At 42.6% G+C, this 26,552-nt stretch overlaps 1 protein-coding gene across 5 annotated transcripts in view; it reads left to right on the forward strand.

Moving 5' to 3' along the window:
• The window catches only part of hdac4 (histone deacetylase 4), a 119,663-nt gene that overhangs the window by 46,021 nt on the left and 47,090 nt on the right, over positions 1-26,552 (forward strand). For 3 of the 5 annotated variants that reach the window (XM_040027682.1, XM_040027681.1, XM_040027683.1), the window contains exons 3-5: positions 5,258-5,320; positions 26,052-26,228; positions 26,310-26,455. In XM_040027682.1, coding sequence (XP_039883616.1) covers positions 5,258-5,320; positions 26,052-26,228; positions 26,310-26,455 — 386 coding nt within the window. Of the gene's footprint in view, positions 1-5,257; positions 5,321-20,618; positions 20,893-26,051; positions 26,229-26,309; positions 26,456-26,552 lie in introns of those variants that run through there. The other 2 variants (XM_040027685.1, XM_040027684.1) reach the window with 2 other exon arrangements.

Below are 26,552 nucleotides of genomic sequence, written 5' to 3' on the forward strand. Positions count from 1 at the left end.
CTGCCAGCCATCGGTAACTTGGCACTCCTCCTCTTCCTTTTCCATGTGGCGATCACGTATGTCTGTCCACAAGGAAGGCTGTTAGGCTTTTACAAAAGGAATATGACATAAGGAAAGAGAGCGAATCATTTTCCTGCCTGAGCTTACGGGCACACATGTATTTTTTTAATTTTATGTCAGATTTATTTTTACATACCGTATGTACTCTGTATTCCTTGTCTCTGAGGAGTATGGTCAGTCTTTGCTAGGAGGTATGCATATGGCAAAGGTCACAGGTCAGCACATTAAAATAGCCATTACATACACATAACACATATAACTTATGCACAGCATTAACACCCCGCAGGACATTACTTACTTTAATAACGCTTTGTGCATTATGCTGCACAACAAGCACATCCTCTAAATACTGGTGACACAAAATGTGTCATAACAAAATAAATAATTAAGCCCTTTCGAGTGCTCCTCTTCCCATTTGTTCAGCAGCTGAGCCAGAGCTCGGACCACCGAATGAGCTGTGAGTGGTGGCGAACCTCTTTGCCTCGTCTCTCTTGAACTTTAGCTCTTTTCACCACCGTAAATGCAGATAATAGTTGTACTGTAGAGAGGACAACTGTTCAATAAAACTCTGACACAACTGATGCGTTATTTGGACAGTATGGATAAGTGCCCTCCTTAAAATGAATTAAAGGGCTTTGCAGGCAATTTTGCAGGTAGCACTTGGTATCTTCTCCAATGGACTCGATATAGGTACTCGATTGATTAATGCTGGCTTTAGGAGAAAGTAAATCAGGAGCAAAGTAGGACATATTGGACCTGGTTAGCTAGGACACTGGCTTTCCAATTTTTGTGTCTAAGGGACATCAGAGGTCAAGACAGAATTTGAAAGCATATCTATAATACACGGTCAGATGAAGGTGCTCTTTGAATGTGCGTATGCAGCATCTATCTAACACGACACCTAAAACATAGTTCTGTGTGCTTTGCTCGGCACATAAAATTAATCTCTTTTATCTTCTTGCTACCAATCAGTGCTTTAATGTAATGTAATGTTATGCAGGGCTAATAATCATGTATGCTTGATACAAAAGGAAAAACTGGACTTGCTAATGGCCTTTTAAACAATGAAAGCTATAATGGTGATTCAGTCAGATTGCCGAGTTAAGATCTGAGGTTTATTGTCAGTCTGTTTGTTGATTATTTTGACTTACTGATAATTTCCCGATAACAGGAAATGCCCTCAAGTAGCCTGTTTTGTCATATCAACAATCCAACCTCAATTCATCGGTTGAGTTTATCCCCACATGTGTAATCCTGTGACTTGTCGATATGTTTTTATTTTATTTTTTTTAATCATAATTGTAAGAAAATTAAACTTTGGCAACATCATTGCCGTCACACATTTTCCCAGAAACACCAGGTGTTTATCCTGTGCTTCGTGGATGTGCCTGTTCTAAGAAAATGAACAATATAATTTAACACGCAAAACCTAAATAAGAATGTAAAGAATGGGAGACGACTCGAATGAAGATTTAATTACTGCTGTTTTTTTTTTTTTTGTTGTTCCAACCCATAATCTCATTAACAATACTAACCTTCCTCAAGTGTTCCTATGTCATGTTTACTTTGGGCTTTTATCAGTTTCTGCACAACACTATGTCATTTGTTGTTCTGGGACTGTTTATGTGCTGGAAAATGCCTTAACAACAAGCACTGTGACCGCTTGTTGAGCCGAGATATTCAGGCTATTTAAGGGTAGTGCCATGAGTATTGCAAACACCAGGTTTAAAACAACACGTTCTCTCTTTCTGCCTATTTGTTTGTTCTGGTTCCCATGGAGACCTTCTCTCATCACTGCGTGTTATGGCAGAAAGCTCCTGACCCGTCTTCCCGCTCAGGCGTTAAGAGGTCATACCGGTCATAGTCGACAACCCAATGAAGCTGGTTGGTTTCCGCGAAATACATTTCCTCTGCACATGCAGATAATTACACACATTTCTGAGCCTTATATTTGTCTTCCTTTTTAAGTCACTTCCTCCAGTCACGCATAAAAATCGACTTCTGTAAAACTGCTCTGACCAAGACACAATAAAAACTGAAGGTAAACAGCATTTGTGTTGCTGATCGTTGTGGCAGATAAAGAGTCATAAAATCTTGCAGCATAGATTTCCCCCCATTACGGCACACTATACCAGGTAAAAGTAGACCTTAACTGTCATGCACAGCTCCCACTTTGTCTGCCGATCTTAAAGCACCACCCCATGACTTCTTTTTCAGGCTAAAATCAGGCTGTTATACACATCTCTGCATATATTAAAGAGAAAGTCATACACAGAGTTTCCATGAGGCCAAAGGCAAAGAGGTTAAAATGAGGTGATGGAATTTAGCGTAACAGAGGGAAGATGTATAACAGCCCCTCACACGTTCAAATCTTCCTTTGTGTGTGTTTAAGTGTGGCCTGTCTCTTGCCCATCAAGCTCTGGTGTCATCTTTCTGCCATCTGCCACTGCCATCCTACTGACATGCGCGCACAAGCGCACACACACACACACACACGTGTGCACGCACAGCTTTCCTATAATACTCTGTCTATTCAAAGCTTCTCTTCTCTTTAGTTTTGTGTCTTTTCTTTTTCAATATGTTCTGTTAAACACACAAAGGAAGCCGGCGTTGCCCAGGAATTCAAGAAATGCATTTACTGTGTTTGTATGTGCGATATGAATATTTAATTCAGCCCTTCCCTTCATCATGTATTAGTCATAGGACAGTCTGCTTAGGCTCAAAATAGTGCCTAGCAACCCAGAAAAACAAAATCCATAGTAGTTGTGGGTATGTCATGTACTGCTGCTCGATCATGTGGCCACAGCACTCGGTCTCCTTTCACATTTTCCTTTTCTTCCACACTTTCTCTTTTCTTTCCGCATGTCTGTCTCCAATGATTCAAGAAAACGATGAACATTTTTTTGATGTTGTGATTTCCATTCACACTTACTATTTGCTTTTCAAATTTGCTAAGCATTGTCGATTTTATATCGTGTGTCAGTTGTTGTCGTTTTTTGCTCGTCTGGCACACATTTTTAACTCTGACAGCCTGCTGTGTTTGTGCTCGCACCCACTGAGTGTAGACAAAGTTAGACATTTACTACATTCTAAGAGTTTGCTTCCCAAAAGTGGTGATAATTGCAGGATTACTGACCCCACCATGCATACCAGCTGCCAGTCTTAAAGATAAACTAATGTAGGCTGAACGAAGCTGAGTAGAAATATGGCAGCAAGCTTGTATTCAGCACAAGAGCTTGAATTCAAGACCACGGAGCGCCAGAGTGACAGTTTGTAAAAGCAAGCAGAAACTGTTTGCCGTTTGACGGTGTCGCCCAAAAGCTGAAATTTCTTCATTGAGGTAACCTTGGAAACGCTCTAAAATGTATATTAGCTGCCTTCTTAAAATTCAGTCCAGCAGGCTAATTATAACTCTGTGTGTCCTGTACAGTCAGTAAGTGTTGGTGATCACATCCCTGTACTGAACTCATATAACTTAGTCATGAAATAAAACATAACACTGTTATCACTTGATGCCAGTGTGACTGATATTGTGAATCACTTGCTAAACAAGAGGACAAAACAAGGCTGCAGTACACAGAAGAAGAGCTCCAATATCTGTTGATAAATGTTGGAGGGCTGTTATGAATAATGGAAGATTAAATGTGACGTCTTCTTGATATAAGTTTGTTTAACTTGCCTCTAACAACAGTGAACAGAAGGGTTTACAATTCACTACATACACTGACGTGAAAGCTGAGAGTCGGCACTGCTTCACTTTCACTATTTCATTTATAAGCCCAGCATACTAGAGCCCCACTCCCACACACTGTGAGAAAAATCCCCATACTTCTTGACCACACTGCTCTTGCTGCAACTACAGTACATGGTATAATCTTCTTTTTTCAAGGTCTTACCACCTGATAGTAGGTCAAAGTCTTAGGCCGTATGAGGAAATTTAAAAATGGATAATAAATACAGTTTAGAAATATATGTTAGGAGTGGTAAGAATGGGAATACAGGGAAAAAACTGTATGTAAAGGGATATGTGTAAATTGTAAATAAACTATATGTAATGTGTGTGCGAAATTATCCAGGCTAAAGAGGGGAAAAAGATATTAAAGCTAAATGATATTAGAACTACATTAGTGTATATGGCATGAGTAACTCACACATCTGTGAAGGCACCTTTAATGCTTAATGATTTATATAAAGGTTGTGGAGAAATATACTGACACCCATGAATCTCTTTTCTGGGGAGGATTTTATTGTCTCATTCTGCACCTGATACAGCACAAAAAGAAAGTTTCTGGGTGCAAAACGTACTCATTGAAAACTTCCTCAGTATGTCCTGAAACTATCAAGTAGAAGTAAATTAGAAACAAAGTAAGCTGTAAATTGTTGAGCAGCTGAAATTCAGACAAGAGTGGAGGTGCGGGGAAAGCTCTTTAAAAACCAGGAAATCTTCCTTTCAAATCTCAAATGCTTTCATCGTCTCTCATGTGTTTTGAAAGCTGTTGCACAGATCCAGTCCTCAGTTTCAGCAGCTGTTGTCTTCCAATTAGTTTCCAATTAAATGTAGAGTTTTGGAAATTGCTGAATTCTCTTTTATTACATTTTTTTAAAGGCTGGTCCATGACTGAATCAGTTGCTAATTGTTTTATTATCACATGCAGCTAATAATTACACATGCACTCCATCATACGACAGGGGCCTGGCATGGAGGACATGTGTAATGGACAAGGCTTAAGTCTAGTTCTGGACTTCCAGCTTTCTGTACTACATCATGCAGTTTGGATTCCTAAAAGAAGCCGGAAACATTGTTAAAATCTCCTGACATATTGATAAGTGCAGTCATAAGTACAGCAGGCCTTCTTTTGAGCAGATATCTGTAGCAGTGAAGCCAGATTAAGAAAGCCTGAAGACTGATCCATTTAAGAAGAGACTTTGACATTGTGCTTGTGAATGCTTTTAAGTCATCTTCAGTACTTTTCTTCTCAGATTTCACTAATGCTAATTTCATAAGCATCCCAATATAAATATTAATACTCTCACTAATGAGGGCTTGCAAAGATGACTGAAATTAATCCTACTTAACTTAATCCAATCCTGCACAGTCCATGCCAAATTGAGAATTAATTTTGAATTCTATTTTAAAGTTAATTTTGTTGCCACATTAAAGACCATATTTAGCCCAACTTTTCCTTCTCTCTGACAGGTGGATTAACCAGCACGGAGAAGCCTCTGGAACTTATTAAACCAACGGCACACAACCATTTTGGTAGGGCTTATTTGTCTGTGTAACTGCATGTGTGTGAACTGTGTTTGGATCGGTGTTGATGGCTTGGATCAGTCTTGTCATTGTTTGGATTCACCGTACAAATTTTTATTACAGGTTTTTACAGGTTGGTCAGAAATGATACCCGGGTAGTCGGTGACATTTAAACCAAGCTCTCAAATGGTAATAAGGGGCCAAAAAGTTTGCAGGGAAAATATCCCCAAAATTCATTACACCACCATCCAAACTGTTGGTACCAGGGGGGGCTGGGTACCAGGGTACCAGGGGGGCTGGTTAGCCTCAGTTTCCTGTTCTTGGTTTACAGGAGAAGCACACGGTGTGGTATGCCTGTGAAGGTTCTCAGTCATGGTCATCGTAGTCTAAGGAGCTTGGAAAGAAAAGCGTCTGGGCTTCTTTAAGTTGCTTGAAGATGTTTCACCTCTCATCCGAGAAGCTTCTTCAGTTCTAAGGTCAAATGGTGGAGTCCTAGATTTAAGCCGTGTGGGAGTTTCCCCCCCCAAAGAGGGACAGTGGACCCCCCCTGATGATCCTCTACCTAATCACATGAGCCAAGGTGTGAAAACAGGTGTAGGCCACAGTCAGCCAAGCCCCACCCTATCATGGGATATCCTGAGGTCAGATGGCCCAGGATGTGAGTGGGCGTTAAGGCGTCTGGGAAGGAATCTCAAAACTGGATTATAGATGGCAGACAGTTGGTGCCGTAAACCACCGCCTCTGTTCAAAGAGGGTCGCTCATAGTGGACATAGATAGCTTCTTCCATTCCTCTTTCAAAACCATCATGATGTGGTGTTCTGCTGCTACAGCGCATCTGCTTCAAGGTTAGACGTTTTGTGTGTTCAGAGATGCTCTTCTGCGTATCTTGGTTGTAACGAGTGGTTATTTGAGTTCGTGTTGCTTTCCTATTAGCTCGAAACAGTCTGGATAATCTCCCCTTATCTCAACTGGGCTTTTTCACCCAGAGAGCTGCTGCTAACTGGATCATTTCTCTGTGTTGGATCATCGTAGAGATGGTTATGTGGGGAAAATCCCAGCAGATCAGCATTTTCTGAAACACTCAGACCAGCTTTTCTGGCACCAACAACCATGCCACGTTCAAAGTAAATTAAATCACTTTTCTCCTCTCTGTTCTGTTGCTCTGTTTGAACTTGAGCAGGTCATGTTGACAGTGTCTGCGTGTGCACATGCGCTGAGTTTCTGGCATGTGATTACCTGATTAGATACTTGGATAATGAGCAGTTGAACAGGTTATCCAGTACAATTAATTCAGTGGTGTACATCTTACATGTGTTTACTGAGAGCTGAGCAATTGATCCAGTCTTGTCTTTGGGTGGTGTACACCACAGGTGATTACAGAACATTAATGCTCAGAGGTGATCAGGTTTCTCTTGCTTGCTAATATGTGGCTTAAGAGTACACCCTGTCAGTGTCTGATTATGAGGGAACTTATCATTTAGGCCCAGCCATGCAATCATTTCCACTAGCTGACGTTGCGTGTTGTTTTTAGTACATGACAATTTGCTATTCAGTGACAGACTCCGTTTAGAATTCGCTCTGCGTGTGTCACTTCATGTGCATTTACGTGAAAGTGCACGTGGCACGAGCAAATTTGGTTGGAACTTCATCTTCTTGTTGACTGGAACGTAGGATGATCGCGCCACATAAGCATGTCATCAACCCACAAGCGGTATGTTTGTCCCATGTGGCAGGACGAAATGCTGATGCAGCAGTGATGTCACAGATATGGGTGCCAAGGCTCGGAGCTGTAGTCTGCTAATAGTATGTTTCATTGCCTGCAGTGGTGACCCACGTAATGGCATAAACACACAGACAGACGCATGCACATAGACAATGGTGCAGAAGTTTTAGGCATTCGTGATCTTTAGATTGGTATCCATCCCGCAGTACTTTGAGGCGGAAAGCTTACTGGTGCCAAATACAAAGCACGAGAGTGATTGTAAAGGACTAACTTCAGTGACAAGAAGAACCATGAATCCTCCGGATTGTAAGGCCTCTGCTTTGATCTCACCAGCAATGAGTCAGTCCAGGAGACACGAAAACAACTCAACCGACTGCCTACATCCATGTATTTAATAAAACCCAAAACAACAAGTGGCTCTCAGAGGCTTTCAAGTTTCATTTTAGTTTTCAATTAAGTATAAAAAAAATGTTAAAACCCCTGCTTTATGAATGAAATTGAAAGAGTGTTTTTAGAGTTTCTTAGCAAAGCTGTAAATCTAGAAAGTTTTAGTCTTCCATAAAATTTGATGTCTGCAAGAAAGCTTTGGTGTAATTATGCATTTATTGGAGCTTGGAGCATAATATAATGCATGTACAAAATTATACCCCATTAGACCAACACACTTTATCCCCTCCTGCTCTACTCCTCGGTTAACTTTGGGCTAGATGCCTGCCTTTGTTGAGCTGGTATCTATAATATGGAGAGAAATGAACTTAATGATATTGACATTTACAAGTCTTTAACTGACTCCCTAATGAGAGAGCGAAACAGAAAGAATATGAACGTGTGGGCGAGTGAGCAAACTGAAAGGGGAAGTAAATGTGAAACTTATTAATGTACTGCAAGTCTGAGATTTGTAGAAAGTGTTAGAGCTCCACTGTAGCCTGTGTTCTCTGCTAATAGTGACAAGCAGGGATTAACCTTTGACCCCTTTCTCGTGTGGTGGATAGGACCAATGGGGGTTAAACCTGTGTTATACACAAAATCGCATCACTGCGTAATGATACATTGACATTCACAAAAACGGAGAAGAGAAACTAACCCTGTGTCATATGAAAGAAGTGAAAGTAGTTTCTTAAAGGCACTATTTTTCGTGTGTGGTATGACTCATGTTTGTCACCATATCAACAAAGAAGCAGTTAAAAAATAAATTGTTTGAATTTATTTCAAGGCTTTAGTCACTTCCTCCATACAAATTGCTATAAATTGAAATATCAATAAGACCTCACTGACACAAGCTTACAGACCAGTAAATGACCACCTGGTAACCTCCAGCTTCTAAGAAAAAATGTGGTTTTCCTGATTGGTTGGCGAGTGGTTGCAAAGAGAATGCTGCAGCAAAAAACTGATTGCCTCGGACGCCTGCACTTCCTACAGAAGACGGAAGGCGCCCACGCAATAAAACTGAAAAAGGCGTGACACATACTGGAAAGTGGGCACTTTAAAACTTTTTTTTTAAATGTGCCTTACCTTTCCAAAGGTGAAACTTCAGAAGGTGGAAGATTTCCATTTCTAGTTTGGACCACAGTCTCCTGTTTTATAATTGTTTAGACAAGTTAGTACCTTCCATACAAACTACATGTGACTATAGCAAATGCTCATTTCTTTCCTCTTGTGGTGGTTGTAAGGTGGTCTCCAACTGGTCTCTACGTCTGTGTGACTGGCTCCATAAATTACAGTGTACATTACACTTTAAATGCTGAGAAGCTATACACAAAATGCCCCACAGTGTATTTAGAGTGGAAAAAATATTTCTAGGGCATTATATTACATTACTTTCTCTTGTGATGATATTTCAGTTATATTACACCAATTCCCTGTGAGAAAGAGTTTGGCGATGGTAGGAAGGAAGATCTGTTGTCTAACAGGAAGAGACCTGGCAGAACCAGCATCAGGGAGAGGCATCCATCTGCTGGGCCGGTTGGTGGGTGAGATGAAAGGGGAGGCAGCACAGAGAGGACACGGTGCCTCTTTTGACTGTTTTTATTGAAATACACAGGTACTCTTAGCAGATTCCATTGATAATTTCACTTGCAGGAGTCAGTACTTCATGGCTCTTCATTGGGGTGCTTATCAAGTCAATGAGGTTAAAGTGAAGGGAAGTAGCTGTAAAAAGGATAAACTAAATAAAAGGAAAATCAGAGATCCGATTAACTGAACTGCCACAAAATTGATGTTGAATAGTGTCGATAGTACGCACACTAACAACAAAGGGCAGTGAAAAAATGCAGAATTCCTGCTTTTTTGCACTTTGAGAGGTTGTTTTTTTTTTTTTCATTAAGACATTTGATGTATCGTAGATAATTTTCTTGCAGAGCATCGAGTATTGCAAAACTGCTGTCATGATACCATCATTGTGGGCAGCACACAGGAATAGTGTTTCATCACAGGTCGCAGCCACCCATACTGTGTATACCACAAAGGATCCGCCATAGATGGAAGATTAACCGGTTCTCTTCAAAGCTAGTACACTTGTATTTCCACAGTTAACTCGCTGGACTGAGATGCTGAATAAATTCACTTGAAAATGTGGAGACTGTTCCAACCCTAAGAATAACTAAATGTTTAAATGCCTGCCAAAAAAAGGACAACAGCATTTTATTGGAATAGGTACAGTACAATGGTCTATTAACACATTCGTACGATGTGTTAGAATTAATTAAGTGGGTGCCAAGAGCAACAGTAACACTTCCTCTGTGTGTGTGTGTGTTTCTTTGATGCTGCAAAGTCCATTTCAACACAGACCTTAATGAGATGCTAACAGCATCAGTGAGTGGTGCCGACCTTAAAGCCACAAGTCTGTGACTGTGCATTTTCTTTCTTTTTAAAGTTTCAGATCAAAATTTGAGTCAATCAGGCGACATGATGAATGCTACTGAAATTTAAAAATGAGGGAGATAATGAGGAAGACTCTGATAGAAACAGATTTGGGTGCATATTAATCAGGATGACTAAATTGCACCCAGGAGGAGGTACTGTAAGAGGAACAGAAGTCTGCACCTTCCAGAGTCACTTCCACACTTTGGATGTGAATGTAGGTTTGAGCAGCTGCTTCTATCAGTAAATGCACATGTGACATTAGACGAGGATGTGAAAATTACAGGCTAAACAAACGTGTATTAAGTGAGTTTTTTTGTGTGTGTGTTTGTGCTTAGTTTGGCTTATCTATCCATCCATCCCATCATATAGGCTAAACTGGGCTTTTTTTTTTCCCCCCCTCGGTGAGCCAAAACAGCTTTCTCCCACTCTGCACAAATTAGCAGCAGCCCACGCTCCACTCACACATAACTGTCAGAGCACAGACGCTGCAGGGAGCGAGGAGGAGGGAGGGGAAGGTGAGAGAAGTGATGAGGAAGGAGGAGGAGAGAGGAAGACAAATTGAGAGAAGAGGATGGAAAATAGAAGAGTAAAGTGGGAGCAGAAGTGACAGATTATGTAGACCAGAAATGCTTTTGTAGCTCACAGAAGGACTTCGTTATGGCTCCTTTCATCATTGCCTGCCTGGCATGCACCGTCGTAATCGGCAAGAAATTTGACAGCAGTATTTCTTTTTTTCCTTTTCAGTTTTTTAGTCTTAAGGCTTTGTGCAGTGTCCATTTTCCGTCTGCACAGTGCTGATATTAGGGCTGAGCTGAATGTGAGGCTTTGAGCAAGCCTGCTAAGAATGAGGAGCTGTTCACACAGGAAGTGGCAGACCTGTTGGTCAGCTCCTGTTGTCTGGCTGAACTGCTTATCTTATCGTATCTTTATTTAGAGTTGTCAATAATCTATGAGCACTTAAGAACCTGAGAGCAGGTTAGTGGGAGGAGAAGAATAAATGCAATGAAAGGAGATGGTAAGAGGCAGGAGAACCGCAATTTGAGTAGAAGAGAGCCTGGATAAGTAGAAAAAGAGGAACGAGGAAAGGCACATTATGCAAATACCAGCAGCCTCATTACCATTTCAAAACTCTGGAAAGGAAATCAGAAAAAAAGTGGAGAGAAACATTTTTGGACTACACCAAATTCTTTCCCCCTCTGCATCTGCATTTCTCTGCACATGCACAGGATGCTCATTGGCATAATGCATTTCCTAGAATTAACCGCTGACAGCTAAATCGCTAACCTCAACCTTAACCCCGCAGAAATGTTCTCCCTTCAGTGATGCTGAACTCCAATAATTTAGTGCAAATTTGGAAATAACAGCAAAGCAAGGACAGAAGAGAGTGGAAACGCAGCCGAAAGAGGGAAAGGGTTGGTGGTGAAAAGCCAGAGATGGAGAGCGAGGTGTGTTCCAGAGGACACCACTTGTGTAGGTCACCATGACCAGACACTTGTCTGCCAGCCAGACCCCTGCTGCCTCCCTCCCTACTCGCTGGAACAGAAGAGTTTCGTGTATCTGCGCATGAGTGTATGCTTGACCTTAATCCTGACATTGTTGTTTTGTGTGTTGGTGTTAGCTCCCACTCTGTTAATGTAAAGGAACATGCTTTACGTCACAATGGGTCAGATTTGCTTGTGGTACAACCTCATTTCTTTCTTTCATTCTGCTCGTTAACTTCTCATTTCTCTTCCGTACGACATCCTGTCATCACATCCTTTCATGTTTTTTGCTTTTGTATGCTGAAGAACTCATTAGGAAAACAAACTTCCCCTCAGGAAAACCTTTGAAGTATCGCCACACATTATCATCACATTACCTTTTTCTTTTTTTTAATCACAATCAGTGTAAGCACTAAAACATACAATTTCAAGACTGAGTCATCCATTTAAACTGAGGACGTAGGTCACAGATAAATAAACGGAACATTATAACCTTGTGAATTTTTAGTCCTAGATCCCAGCAGTGTCACTTAGAGTCCACACCTTTTCCTAATTCCTAACCGAAGGCCACCTGTTTAATACGTACATGCTCACCAGGGAACCCACAAGGCTGTCGGGTCCTGGTTCCAGCCCCCCATATGGGCCCCCAGAGCCACCTACCAACCCCCTCCCCATCCTTGTCACTCCCTGACCTGGCATGGATTCCCCTGCTTGGTGCCAGGTTGGTGTAGGCAGGAGCTGGTGGGCAGCTGCTACTTTTCTGCTTAACCACCATCACTAGCAGAAACACACACACACACACACACACACACACACTAACAAAGACGATGCTCAGGAGATTTTTCCAATAGGTTCTCTGAAACTTCAGATGAGCTAAGATATAATCCTCTGCCCTTTGCTTCGTCACGACGTATTTTTCCCAAGCGGAACAGAATAATTTAACTATTTTTAATATTCCTTAGAGGCTGATATAAAGTCCTCGGAGCATACAGCCACGAGTTTAAGGCAGAATCCTAAAACAAACCTAAAGCTGTCGGAGAGCATGAGGTGAAATCAAATCTGATCCTGAGCGAAAGATAGGCGTTACAAAGGGAATACAAGGCAGTGTATTAGAGCCTGATTATATTTACAGACATAGCCTGAGGTTGTGGCCTTCATGTCAACCCCCTTAAAGAGACACACACACATACACACTCTTCACATTTGGGCATAAAAAAGTATGGCGGAGTGCTTCGAGCCAGACTTGTTTTCGTCTTCCAGCAGAACAGGCATTGCCTTAACCTACTTTGTCTGCATCAGTGCCATTATCCTGACAGCCTCGGCAGGTTCTGCATGAGACTTTGTGCGGATGTCATATAGGGAGAAAGATTTTACCATGTTACCAGGTTATAAATATTGCATTTGGCCCTGTTATGGCTGACTGTCATGGCTTTCAAAAACCTACCAGACGTCTCAAGAGTGAGGCTGTGTTAGTCAATGTTTGTGTATGAATACATAAAAAAAAACACAAAAAAAACCCCCAACCTTCATTTTTGATGTGAGATAGTAACATTTTGGGGCACAATGGGAATTGGTGAAGAGGAGAGATGTGGGGATTTGAAGTGCCAGCGAAGGTGTGGTTGTGTAGTATTACAGGACAGCAAAATGGAAACGTTTTTTTTAATGATGGTTTTTCTACTTTTGCATTCTGATCACAAGGGAACCAACCCTGATCGTAACACTTTTAAAATTTGTTTTTATTTCCTCGTGTGTTTGTTCACGTCACAGAGTTGAAGGGGAAATTCCACAGGAACAGTTGAAGGTAGGCCTGGAAACTTTGTGACCAAATCACAAACGTTTTAAAACAGTCCAGTGAAATCGTCACGCATCCGCTATATAAACCATGACCCGTCTGCACCGGGCACGACTTTCTGTTTCGGCAGAGCAAAGTTGTCTAAATTCTGTGTTCGGTTTTTGGTGTCTCCTGCGATTGTGACGCTTTGGGTCGCATCTTCGCTCAAAGTTCACCACGGTTCAACTCTGTGGGAAAGTTCAGCCTGGGTGAACTTCCCCTGAGGAAGGTGGAGCTTTTGAGGTTGTATTGATTTGCTTTCAGTAGAAAAAGTACAAATATGTGCATTGTGGCTTCATGCAGATGAAGGAAGTGTTATTGCTGCTGTGGGGCTCTTGAATGAATACAGCCAGGCTGTGAGTATAGACTGCATATAAAGTATATCTTTCTGAAGGTACTTGATGAGCATTTCCACTTTTGCTCTCTTGGATTATAATAAAAAATAGCTTAACCTGTGCACTTTATGCACGAGAGAGATTTCACTGCTCATCAGGTGATCTGGCCTTCAATGGTCTGAAACATTGTTTGTGTGTTGTGTGACAGCTAAGCAATAAGACGGCCTGTTGCCATCAATAAATAGGTTGTTTTTACTGTTTTTCTGCAGCTATAAAAAGCTCAAGAGTGGGATAGACGTAGTGCATCAATAATGAGACTTTTTCAAAATGATTTTGCCTGTTTGCTCTTAGCGGGCAATGGAAAAATAAAAATGCATTGTTTGTGATTAAACCTGGAGTGGTCAGAGATATAAAAGTCCCTGAACACAAAGGGAGTTGGTACCACTGCCTTGAACACAACTTGAATGCAGAATACAGATTGTGCCATAACCAACAAGCTCTGCAGACTTTCTTTGTCTTGCATTGATTCTGTTAATCTGCAGCTGTGGTTTCCCTCGCTCTTTCCCTCTGCCTGTTTAAGAAAGACTCAAACGGTAACGTATTAGCATGTGCACGCTAGAATGTGATATAATCAGCAGGCAGTACTGCGAATACTCTTTTTTTTTTTTTCCCTCCTCTTTCTAAGTTCTCATCAATTACCACATCAGAGTCTCCAGTTCCTTTAAAGCCATTTGTAAAAGTAGTGTTTGTCTGTTTATATGCAAATGGATATGTTTCACATTTGACTCCAACTATGCATTGCCCTTTCACTTCCTGTCAAACTCACTTATTAATGCAGAGGTGTGTTTTGTAAAGGCTTTTAAAAGCCTTAGTAGAAATATATGGCTCTGGAAGAGTCTTCTGGAAGCTATTATGGAAGACCACTCCAGGGCTCAGACCTTTGCTTTCTGCTCGCAAAGAATTTGTTACCATTTGTCCAGGACACCATCACAACCAAAGGTTAGCTTTCCTTGGTCCCGGAAAAGGAGTTCATTATAAATAAGCCCACAGGCTAATGACTACGGCGTGGCTGTCAGTGATAGACTGTACTTTACCGCAGACTCATTTAAGAGAAGAAATAGACAATGGTTTTCTGCCTGCACCAATTTTCTAAGTAGAGTAGAAGATGGTGCCGAGAAAGACGAGAGGTGGGCGTTTTGTAGAACTGAAAAAGTGAATATCAAAAATAGACTTTCTAATCTCTTTATCAGTATCTCTTTATCAGATATCTCTAATCTTCTATGCTTACAGTTTCTGTAATAGAAAATAATCAGAGTAAAAACGAAGTATAAATAGGTATTTGAAATAAAAAAAAAAAAACTTTTAAAGGGCAATAAGTCCTTAATATAGCCCCACAAGATGATATTTGTTTATCCTCCATTTACATCTGTGGTCATCTTTGTGTTTGTTTGTCTGTGGTTTTATTTTTTTCTTCATTGTTGACAAGGCCGTAGTAAACAACAGCTTCATTGCTCATGAAGAGTCTGAGATTTGAGCGGTTGGTGTTCTTGTGACCCATGTGATTGTAAGAGCACAGGGAGCAGTGTGGTGGGCTGACGTCTTTCATAAGTTCAGTTTAGCATCACTGAAAGCTAATGGGTCTCTGTCTGCTGTGAGCTCGGCGAAGGCATTACAATTGAGATGGAGCGAGACGGTATAAAATATGAATGAACGGAGTTCCTCGCTGCAGCTGGCAGCTCGAAGCCTCTCTTTCTGTTATCTTTGCTGCGTTTTTAAGGTGTTTTTAAGCCTTGATGTTTTCAGTTCTTCAGAACTGCCTGAATTTATATTTAACACACACTGTGTGTATTTCTGTGGAGCTGTACCGCACACGCACACACACACACACACACACACACACACACACACACACACACACACACACACACACACACACACACATCCAGGCTGTACAGTGGGCATCATTTGGCCCGAGCTTTTTCCAAAAACAATGCTTTTAGCTTTAAACAGTGAAAAGCTGAGATTCATCATTATCGTTCTTCTGGATACAAACCAAGTAAATGGTAAATGGTCTGTACACTATACACAATCATCCACCCATCCACACACACATTCACACACTGGTGATGGCAGCTACATTGTAGCCACAGCCGCCCTGACAGAGGCGAGGCTGCCGGACACTGGCGCCACAGGGCCCTCTGACCACCACCAGTAGGCAACGGGTGAAGTGTCTTGCCCAAGGACACAACGACCGAGACTGTCGGAGCCGGGGCTCGAACCGGCAACCTTCCGATTACAAGACGAACACCCAACTCTTGAGCCACGATCGCCCCGAAGAAGAAATATCTGTGGATGCAATGATTTTATTTTTGAATAATAACTTTCATTGCCCTTTCAGCTCTTCTCAGAGTGTCTTTTACAATATGGCTGGATAATTTTATCTCTGTAGGCCTCCCACTCATATAAATTATTTAGCTCTATAAGGTTTGTGTTAGCGGCCTAACACAGCTAGAAGCGTTTAAGTTACATCTCTGCTGGATGACAAATCATTTCACTGTATATATGTATTCATAGTGGATCTTACAACCATACTTAGAAACAGCGAGACAGCAGCTCGAGACGTTTTAGAAAACTGATGCTGCTTCCTTGTGATTTGTCCAGTCAGCGTATGTGTGTATATTTATGTGTGTTTGTGTATGCAAAGAAAGGCAGCATCACACAGGTTTATAGCGATGGTATTGATTTCTGTCACTTTTGCTTTTATGTGTATCCACATGCTGTTCAATAGACAATAAAAAGAAGCTGATATCAATCGCTGTAAACATTTTTAAACCTCAATCACTTCGGACAACATTCAGTTCACTCCAGTATATCAACAAAATATATATACACTCTATATTTTGCCACCTTGTAAATTCTGCTGCCTCTGTTGCCATCCTAGTGGCCCTTTTGATATCTAGTACGTTCTGGGCTCTGCAGAGGGACTGGCTTACAACCCATCTGCATCCCCCTTCAATTCACCTGCTTCTTCCCCCATTTTACTTTTGGAGGCTTCTTTTAGCCAAGTGCACTTTGTCTTTTAGTTTATTTATAGTTTATCTGGGTCCTCTTAGAGACCAGAGAATAATCTGACCGGGGGTTTGGGATCAGACTGGGTGTTACCCTGTTGTAGCAGGTGGAAACCTAAGATGCCCCCTTTCTTGACTTTCATGGCGTTAACTAAATCTGTGTTGATATTATTTTGAAATACTTCGTAATACTAATTTTAGTTATTATATATTATTGTATTGTTGTTATAAGTTTCAGGTTTAGTGCCTCAATTTTGAGATTTTCCCAGTGTGCCATTAAATGGGAACGCTAAAGGGGAGAGAAGGGAAGGTAAAGGGGGATTACAGAGAGAGTATGTGTGTGTATTATAAATAACTCAAATCAATAATAAACGACATAGTATTTTGAGTTGGGTCTGGAGTTCTCTGGGGAGATGGATGAAAAAAGCAAAGCCCCCCCATCACTATGAAGAGGAGGAGGGATAACGAGAGCATACCAAGGTACAAAAATACGACTTGGTGTCTTTTCTTCTTCCTGAGCTTGAACAGGTTCGTTTATTGTTTAGTGTGTGTGTGTGTGTGTGTGTGTGTGTGTGTGTGTGTGTGTGTGTGTGTGTGTGTGTGTGTGTGTGTGAGCTGCTCTCGTGTGTACATTATGAGTCGGACACCATCCATTACTTATTCATCAGTTCTGTCTGCCTGCTTGCCACACTGTGTATTTCAGCATGCCTTGCGATCATTATGCCACATGCATTATTTAAGACACATGTGCACACTGACTATGATGCAGATAGTTATTTATCTGTGAATCACTCACTTACTGCCTCGTCTGTTTCTCTCTAAGGCTTCTAAATAACTGCAAAAGCCCAGTTTCACAGGAATTCATTGCCTAACTTGTATGAAGGTTCTGGGCTTTGACTAATACGAGTTGGTTTTACTCGATGAGCACTCGTCACATCCAGCAGTCCCAAGGATGCGGTTCGGTAGAAGCAACACTTACTGTATCTGCATGCAAACCTGTTGTGTATTTGACCTGATTGTTGCTGCCTGGCTATCGTCAGACATCAGTGATTTTGGCAGCGAGTCTTACGTGGAAGTCCCATATGTAGTTGTTATTACATTTGCTTAATATGCAAAAAAGCTGCAGTTTGAGGGGAGGAGGCACAAATGCTCAGGAGGGAGACTGCGGGAAGGGCAGCTGACGTAAAATATTTCCAAATAAAATATGTGGATCCATCTGCTGTGGTGATCCCTTGTGACTAAGGAAGCAGACAAAATTCCCAATAAGACACATATTAACAACAGGAAACAACATCTGCTGTGGCACCACAACATGGTTTGAACAACTCCGTGTGGAGCAAGAGAAGTTCTGTTTGTGTTGAAACTCTTTGTGAAGAGCTGTATATGGCACTGCAGCATGCTCCTTTATTTCAAGACTTTTGTTGATTACAAAACAAATTTGCTTTAATTGCTTCTTTCTTATGTTGTCCGTCCAAACAAGCCCAATAATGCACGAGTGGTCTGAAAACAAGTCGTCCTTTTTGCATGCGGTGTTGACCAACGAACATTTTCCAAAGCCGACTACACGCACCCCGCTCTTCATTTTCATTTGTTAAGTTGTCAGATCGTTGCTGCTGCTCTTTGACCGTCGTCTTTCCCTCCCGGCTTTTCTCTGCACGCTGATTTCGCCGCGACGTGTCAGCGGCCTCTGCGAGGGAGATTCTCCCTGTTCTAAAAATGACACGGTGTTTGTTTGCGTGCGTGTATGCCATTGCGGTTTGGGATCAGTAGCGTTAGGTGTTATCAGTGTCATGGCTGCATGATGCTTAGCTAAGCCTTTGACGTCAACACTATACAACAAGCTGATAAGGCAGGCCTTTATCGCAGCCAGGTGTGTAGGTGGGTTGTCTGATCAAACAAAATTGGCTTCCTGGATTCTACACTGAACTTCAAAAATAGCTTCTGCAAACACGCACACACAGGCACAGACCATGCTGCACACGCATACATCCACACGTGTATGTACATGCACATTCATGGGAACATATGCAAAAATAGGACAGTATGCTGCATGCTGGTATCCCGTGTGCTTCCATGATCTCTTTAGTTTCAAACCTATCAGTGTAATTCCTTTTTTTCCCCACTTCTGCTCTGTCCGTTTATTCTTATCTTTTCTCTTTTTCTTTTTATTCTCCTTGTCAGCTCAGGCATTGCCATATTCCATATGCACTAATGTGAATAATAATAGAAATGAATAAATAGATAAAGAAAAGAAAAGAAGAAGAAAAACACGCAAGGAACCTTTAAAGAGTTTACAGAGCCCGTCTTGGAAAAGCAAGATCATGATGATTGCAAAAGCTGCCAGGCTAGACGGGCGTTAAAGAAAATGATTCTTTGTTATTTTTTGATTTTTTTCAGACATAAAAACTGCAAAGGACATCTCTGACCTTGGATGTGTATGTTGCAAGCACTGGACATATCTCAGTTGGACTGAGCAGTCCTAACCCTTCAGTGTTGTTTAACTCCATATGCAGTGGATCAGAAAACCATCTGTTTCCCGTCAGAATCAAAATGAAGACAATTGTTTTCAACTGCCTTGCAAACGGGGTTACTCATAAAAGTGAAAAACTGAACATTATCCACAGTGGCAGTATATCACTCATGTTTTTCTAAATGCAGTCCCGCGAATTTCAACTGAAAAAAACAAACAAAAAACAAACACTGGCGTGAGAGCAGAAGAAAGCCCGACGCCATCACACCATCATAAAGTTGCTTGGCCCAAAGTTGCACCACATACCTGCGTATATGGGAGGGGCCGTCTCAAGAAATCGACCTGTGACTCAGCCCACAGATTCTGTTCACCATGATTCCACTGTGCAGCGCTTGGTCCAGTTTGATTTTTGAACTTGTCAAAACTTGTATTTATTTAAAGAAATTAAAGCGCAACTGGCTCCACCCGGGCTCTGAACTGGCACCCTGTCGGTGAAAGGCAGGTGTCTGATTCCAGTTCACAACTGGCACCCTGCCTTTACTCCAGTGTAATTCAAGGGGAGTTGGAAAGCAGACTGTTAGAGCGCAGAGGACAACTAACCCACTTGGGGCAAACAGTCAGGTCCTTCCTGCCTGTTTCTTTTAACACATATCGACTGAACCTTCATTGAAAGAACCAAAAGGCACGTCAGGTGTTGCCCCCAGAGGAGCACTTGTCTTAAGTGGACTGATTCCACTCAGTAGGCCAGTCCTTCAGCCGTCCCCTAAACGCTCCCCGTTATCATTCAATCCCAAACTCATCACTAATCTACAAATAAGGTTTCAGGCCTGTGATTCAGCGTCTCTCCTGTTTATTAGTCATGCATTCTTGCTAAGATTTACTTATTTAACTGCTTCAGTAGAACTCCTTAAACAGATAAACTTCTTTCCGTCTTGTGTAATAATAATCCATTATTTGCATATTTAGGTGGCGATGATTCACTGGAATAAAAGGTACTTTTCTTTTTAAAAACAGAAAGAGTTTCCAGAACAAAGTTACTAACATCATAAAGTTTCTGGGGTATCAGTCTCCACCAGTAAACAGCTCGTTTTGTTTCTATGTGCGTGTTTGTAGTGAACAGAGACAGATGTCTGTGACGTATGTGTGTCTTCAGTGGTTGTAATGTATTGCTACTGTCAAACCAGCTTCACAGAAAGCGACTGTCTATGCTGTAAGGTTCCTGGTGTGTAGGAGGATTTTACATAAAGTGTGTGTGTGTGTGTGTGTGTCTGTTAATAAACGTGTAAGCGTGGGTAAGTACAACTTGGCTCTGTTTAGTCCAAAAATGCAGATTTAGTGCACGAAAGCATAGGTGGTGTAGGGAAATAGGAATGTAGACAGAGTGTTTGCCGGTGTGTTAGAAGAGGGAGAGTGACTGTAATAAAATGCTCAACATGCCCGAGACTGCCCCCTGATGTCACTGAGAGCCGAGGGAGAGAGAGTGGGAGAGAGAGTGAGTGGGAGGGGACCGGAGGAGCAGAGGGAGGGAGAGAGTGGCAGCTGGAGGGCAGAGCAAAACACGTCAGCGAGAGGAGCAGAGAGAGGCGACAGAGTGAGAGACGGACTGTGTGAAAGACCGAGAGGGAGAAAGATTTGTTGTTAGGACCTAACCCGGGCCGGTCTGCTGTGTCTGTGTGCTGCAGTGGACTTGAACGCCATCTCTTCTCACTCGCACTTTTGGCTACAAACGCACTTTCTGTCTCTCTCTCGCTCAGATACTGTACGCCACTCTCAAACGTGCAAGAACAGCGCAGCACGGCATAACTGATGGGTAAGAGCTATTCCTGTTATGCAGAGAATTACTGTTCAAACCGCATGTAGTGAAGTGCTTCATGTTATCCTCGTGTAGCTGTGCTCGGCCGGCTTGTAGGTTTGTTGTGGTTTTCCTTTGTGTAAAGGATGTGTTGTTGGAGTCTTCTTTCACAGAGTTTATTCAGTGCAGTGTGCTGATTGTACATTAAGTGATCAACAGGCGTGCATTTGTTTATGCAGACTCTTGTTTTGCCTGTGGATGTGTTGCTGCGTTACGTATATATGTTCACTTAGGGAGTGAGTGCATGTTCGTGTGTGTGCATGTTCATTTGCTGTGTGTGTGTGGGTGTGCGGCTTGGAGTAGTGGCAGTGTTTATTGAATGGCACTGATGTATGGGGGCTCGCTCAGCGCAGCCTTTAACTGAATGGAGCAGATGGCAGTGGCTGCGTCTGTCCTTCCGCACAGCCTATTGTGCACATAAGTGTGCATTTGCGTGCATGCGTGGAGCAAAATGCATGGAAGTTGGTGTGTAAGCTCACTGGGACTACTGCTCGACATATAAACAGAAAGGACTGAATGTTAGATTGCATCCCGTATCACCATTTGACTCTGCTGCTGCCTGCCTTGGATCACATGTGGGGTCTTTAATTTATCTCAGTTTACTCCAGCTTTGACATTTAAAATCACAGCGCTGTGACACAGCTAGATAATCTCCTTGAAAAGTGCTAGTAAACACTTTTTGTATCTCTTTATCTCCTAACGAGAACACTTTAGTACTAAATGCATTTTGTTTTTTTATAAGTTAATCTGGGGAAATATCGCCAGAGAAAGGAGGAAGCAGAAAAAACCCACAGGTTTTTGGTGGCCATGTTACCATGCTACTGGGACATGCAGCGAGGCATACATCAACAGTCACACCCACCCACCCCGGACTTGACAGTAAAGCACTGAGCTAAATGCACATGCAGATCGTTTGTTGAATCGCTTGCCTACCGTCATTGGTTCACCCTCCACCTCAAGCCCCACCCCTTCTCCACTGTCCGACCAACCACTGGCCACAGTCCCAGCAGTCACCATGGTGTTTGCCTCCCTCCTCTGTGAGCACCTGAGTCTGCTGGGCTCGCAGCCGGTTGACATTATGTCAGCGATTGCTGTTCATTCTAAATTTGTGAGGCTTGTGTTGACATTTGCTCATTCTGTTGGAACTGTGAATGAGTTTGCACTCTTAGTTTCTCATAAGCTGTGAGTAAACATACATGGGAGTGCACAGGAGCCCAGTGGGGCGAGGAACTCCTCTGGGAGTCCTCATCTATAAATAACTCTGTGTGATCCATAATCTTAGCCTGATTGGGGGGGTGATGATGAGCGGAAGGAGGGAGGGGTACATCGAGGGACACAGTGATGAATGAGGAGATAAGAGAGAGAGAAGAGGAGGCAGAGCCTGGCATTTCAAGAGTTTTGTTTATGTTGGGTTTCGTTGCTTTCAGTCAGGCCGTAGTCATGAACTCTCTCGATCCTGAACGATTTCTACAAAGTAAACACAATTTCCTGTCCAGAGTTTATCTTACGTTTGCCTTTTATAGTTTTAAAGAGACGTCCTGGGGCTTAAGGACATTTAGAGCCAACTTCATTTGTGAATTATTCGAAAAAAGACTTTATTTTTTTATTACAATTTGCAGTGTTTTGTGCAACAAGGTTGCAAGAACCGCAGCAGTAGTCTCCACACGTGCACATATACTCGAGATAGAAGTCAGTGCGTAATAATAGCGCTAGTATTTTTATTCGTTTATTTCAGGAAGCATCTGTTAGCATTCATTCTGAATTGCTCATCCAAATCTGCAGCGAGAATCTTTGCATTATCACGTCCGTTGTTGTCGGGGTGAGTCAGCTGTTGTGAAAGCACCTCTCCTCCCCGTAAGCCAATGCCATATTCACAGAGTGCGATCAGTGTAAGCTGGGCTAATTACTTCACAGGTGGCTTCTCCCAGGGCTGTATGTCGCCCTGTTTGTCTGCCGCCATTGACAAGGCTTTGTTTACTATAAACATGCCTCTGAGGTTTGTTATTAGGAGAGCTGCTGGTGTTTTTGTCACGGTGCAACTGTAACAGTACTGCGATCCTTGAGAGCTGTGTCAGCTTGACTGTGAACTGTTAGTGACGCAAATATGTTTCCTTGGAGCTCCAAACTTTTGACAGCCCTCTTTTTAATGATCCAAAGCATAATTGCGTCTGGATAATTAAAGAAAATAGTTTCAGCCCCTAAAGATACACAATCCCGACAGCATTACAGTCTTAAGTGCATCTTCTCTCATGTGAGATGCATTTATCCAAGAGGATGAAACCATAGGAGCAAAAACATTCTCTCCGGGCACTGGAACGACTTCTCCGAGTCTGTGCAGTTTGGGTATAGACTGTGTTGGTACATGATCCTTATTTATCTTCCCGTGTCTCTTTGTGTAGCTAACAACACAATCTGTAGCCAGCAATAGCTCTCAGTGCAGTCTTAATGTGGCAGCCCAGTGTGGTTAGCCTCGGAGTAGCTGGTCGAAGCGATGATTATTACACCGCCTCCCTATTTCTCTCCATCTCTGTCTCTTCCTGGCCGTCGGCACTAGTAGCCCCTCAGTTTGAGGATAAGTAGCTGTAATTAGTTTATTTTGCTGCCTGGCTTTAGCCTTGCACTTGGCCATTGATCACAGCTCCGTAAGTGGCCGGCCGTGTTAACATAATAAAACATACAAAGGCATTTGGCTTTTAAAATTGCTTCCCATGTAGACGCACAGAGGTAACCCAGTGCTTCTAAAACACTGTTTGCACAACAAAAACCGCACAAAGGAATATGCATCACAGGGACAAGGGTATATTCAGGACCAGCTGCTCCGAGGTGGGGAGAGGGGGACTGCTGTGGCACAAGTTTAGCACCGTTTTTGGCTAAAAATTATTTTGGTTCTTTGGCGCATGTTTTTGGCTGAGAAACTCGCTCTGCTGTGTTTGTCTGTGAATCGTGGCATTAAGTGTCAGCTTGTTGGCAAAACGTGTGTGTCTGATAAGTTTCGTGTGTTAGTTTACTAATCTGTGCTGCGAAAACACGAGTTGCTTCATATTTCATTTCAGGTCATGCGAGACAGCTGCGTTTGTTGTTTTGTTGCTTAGTAATAAACATCTAAGGATTCCATAGGGTTGCATGAAAGTTTGGATAGCTAAATTTGTACTTTGCTGTGAAGGGATCGTGTGTGTGTGTGTGTTTGAGTGTTTGGGAGCGTGTGCCAGAGGCCTGTTTACAGGACATTTGTGCCACTCACCTAAGTTCACGTGGAAACATTTACAGCTGAGGTGGCATTAATTGAGGTCCGGCTCCATTCATGTTTGTCACCACTGATTGTCAAACAAAACGTTTTGTTTTGTTTGACCTTGATGTTTATTGCTTATTAAATATGTGTGTAAACAGCTGACATGTTTGTGTAAATGTTTGCGTGAGAGGCGAGAAGGGGGCTGAATTTGAACATGGTTCAGTGCGGCTGGCTTTGTTTGGATAACATGGTTGATTGGGACCGACTCTTTACTCAACATGGCAGTCACTGTGGTCCTCTAATGAGGCTCCTGCATGTAGACACAGATGACTCACCCGTCACAGTAAATGCTGCTAAATTCACCTGGCGTTATGTTTTTTGTAAGAGCAGCAAGAGTGGCGCAGCTGGATGGTAAACTCTTAAGTCTTTAAATAAACCTCCACCCTTGCCTAATTAATTCTAAGCCTAGTCCTTTTCATCTTTTCCAACTGAAGGATTTAACAGAACTTCTAATGTCCAGCCTATAAACAAGTCCCTGCAAGAGCAGTGATACAACCAAACACACACACGTGTGCGAAGCACCAGCAAGTCTGGCCTAGCCACACCCTTCTTCTCTCCCATGCTGTCCCATTGGGTGGTGTCAAGTTTCTCCCCGCACTGAAAACCTGCCCAGTACCAAAGATGTCATTGGACCTTTCCTGCAAGTAACTGCAACTTCATCGCCACCTCATTGGCCACCAGGGATGCCAGAACATCCACGATAGGCTGGGGAGCCTTCGCGCTGGTTTTAGGTTATTGATCGCTGGTGGAGGGCTTGGCGTGGTGCAAGCTGCTTCTCCACACAGCAGATATTGATCCGAGTAGACCAAATGGTGCACGTGAGGTTTTGATGTATAAGTCAGAATTTACTTGCATAGATAAAAGGTTTATTTCAAAAACTGAATCTGCCATTTGGATTGAAAGGAGTAGCGTGCTAATGGTGTTTGATCACAGCATGTTTTATTCAAAGATCAAGGCACAGAATTTGATTTTTTCTCTCGTTTCCCTGGTGTGCTACTTTTTGTGTGTAAGCTGCTGTGTTGTTTGCTTGTAGAGAACTAATCTGATTGCACTCGTACCCTGAGCTGTTGCATGACAAGCAGGGGTGTTGAAGCAGGGCATTACCTTTCATTTACCATGGGGCCCTGTGCGACCTCGCTGGATTATTCATATAAAGCAGATTAAATGATGCAGACTGAGTAAATCATAAAGGAAGCAACAAAAACAGATGGGTCTTTACGGTTTATTCCTGCCTGCTAATATTTTAACACCTTGTCGCGAGGTTTAAAAAGTCGATTCCTGCGACCTTTTTCTTTACGGTGTCACGTCTGAAGTCGTGACGGCTGTGACACAAGCAGTTCTGCTCACACACACACAAACCGAAACGCAGACACGCACAAATCCTTGCTGTGAAATTCATGTTGGGGTGGGATGGGCGGTGTTTACGCTCTCTGATGTTTGTATGGATTTACATAAACACGTTTTCTCCCTCTGCCGCTTACACTGATGCTCTGATGATCTCCGGCTTTCAGAATCTCAGACACATTTTATGCTTTCGCTGTGTCCCTAATGCTCTTATCTGCTGTGTACAGCTATAAAAACAGACTTAAGTTCTCAGTGCTAACGTTACAAGCAGCCGCGAGCAGCATGAAGTGTAATGATGAGTGCAGCTGGCACGGCCACAGAGTTTGGACATCTGATGTAACAAGTGTCCGTCTGTCTCATTTGGATCAAAGAGGACATGATGTTTTGGCTGCTATTAAATGAATTTAAGATGATCTTTAAATAATTACAAATTTAATGTGAACATATAATAAAATTTCCTTCTCACTGTTCCCTGCTGTTTCAGTGGACGTGAGCACAGCGGCGCTGCCCTCCACCGCCACAGCCATCCTTCCCATGGATCTGCGCATAGTGGACCACGCTCACCACCACCAGCAGCAGCCCTCCTTTGGCTTGGTTCCTCCACCCCACCCCACGCCACCCACCTCCACGTCTACTGAGACAGGCCGCGGACCAGTCATTAGTAAGTCTCCGCTTATCTTGCGGCATTCCAGCCCGTAAATGTAGATGCGCTGAGTAATCGCGTCTCCAAAACCTCCCACAGGCCAGCAGGAGCAGCACCTGCAGCAGGAGCTGGTGGCTCTTAAACACAAGCAGCAGCTCCAGAGGCAGCTACTCATCGCAGAGTTTCAGAGGCAACATGAACAGCTATCACGACAACATGAAGCCCAGATGCAGGAGCATGTCAAGGTGAGGTGTTGTGATGAAGATGGAGAGGAGAAAACTTCCTCTCCTCCCTTCTGTGTGTGTGTGTGTGTGTGTGTGTGTGTGTGTGTGTGTGTGTGTG

Source organism: Simochromis diagramma, unplaced genomic scaffold (genome assembly GCF_900408965.1).
Source record: "Simochromis diagramma unplaced genomic scaffold, fSimDia1.1 OVJJ01000343.1, whole genome shotgun sequence".
In the NCBI taxonomy this organism is placed as follows: Eukaryota; Metazoa; Chordata; class Actinopteri; order Cichliformes; family Cichlidae; genus Simochromis; species Simochromis diagramma.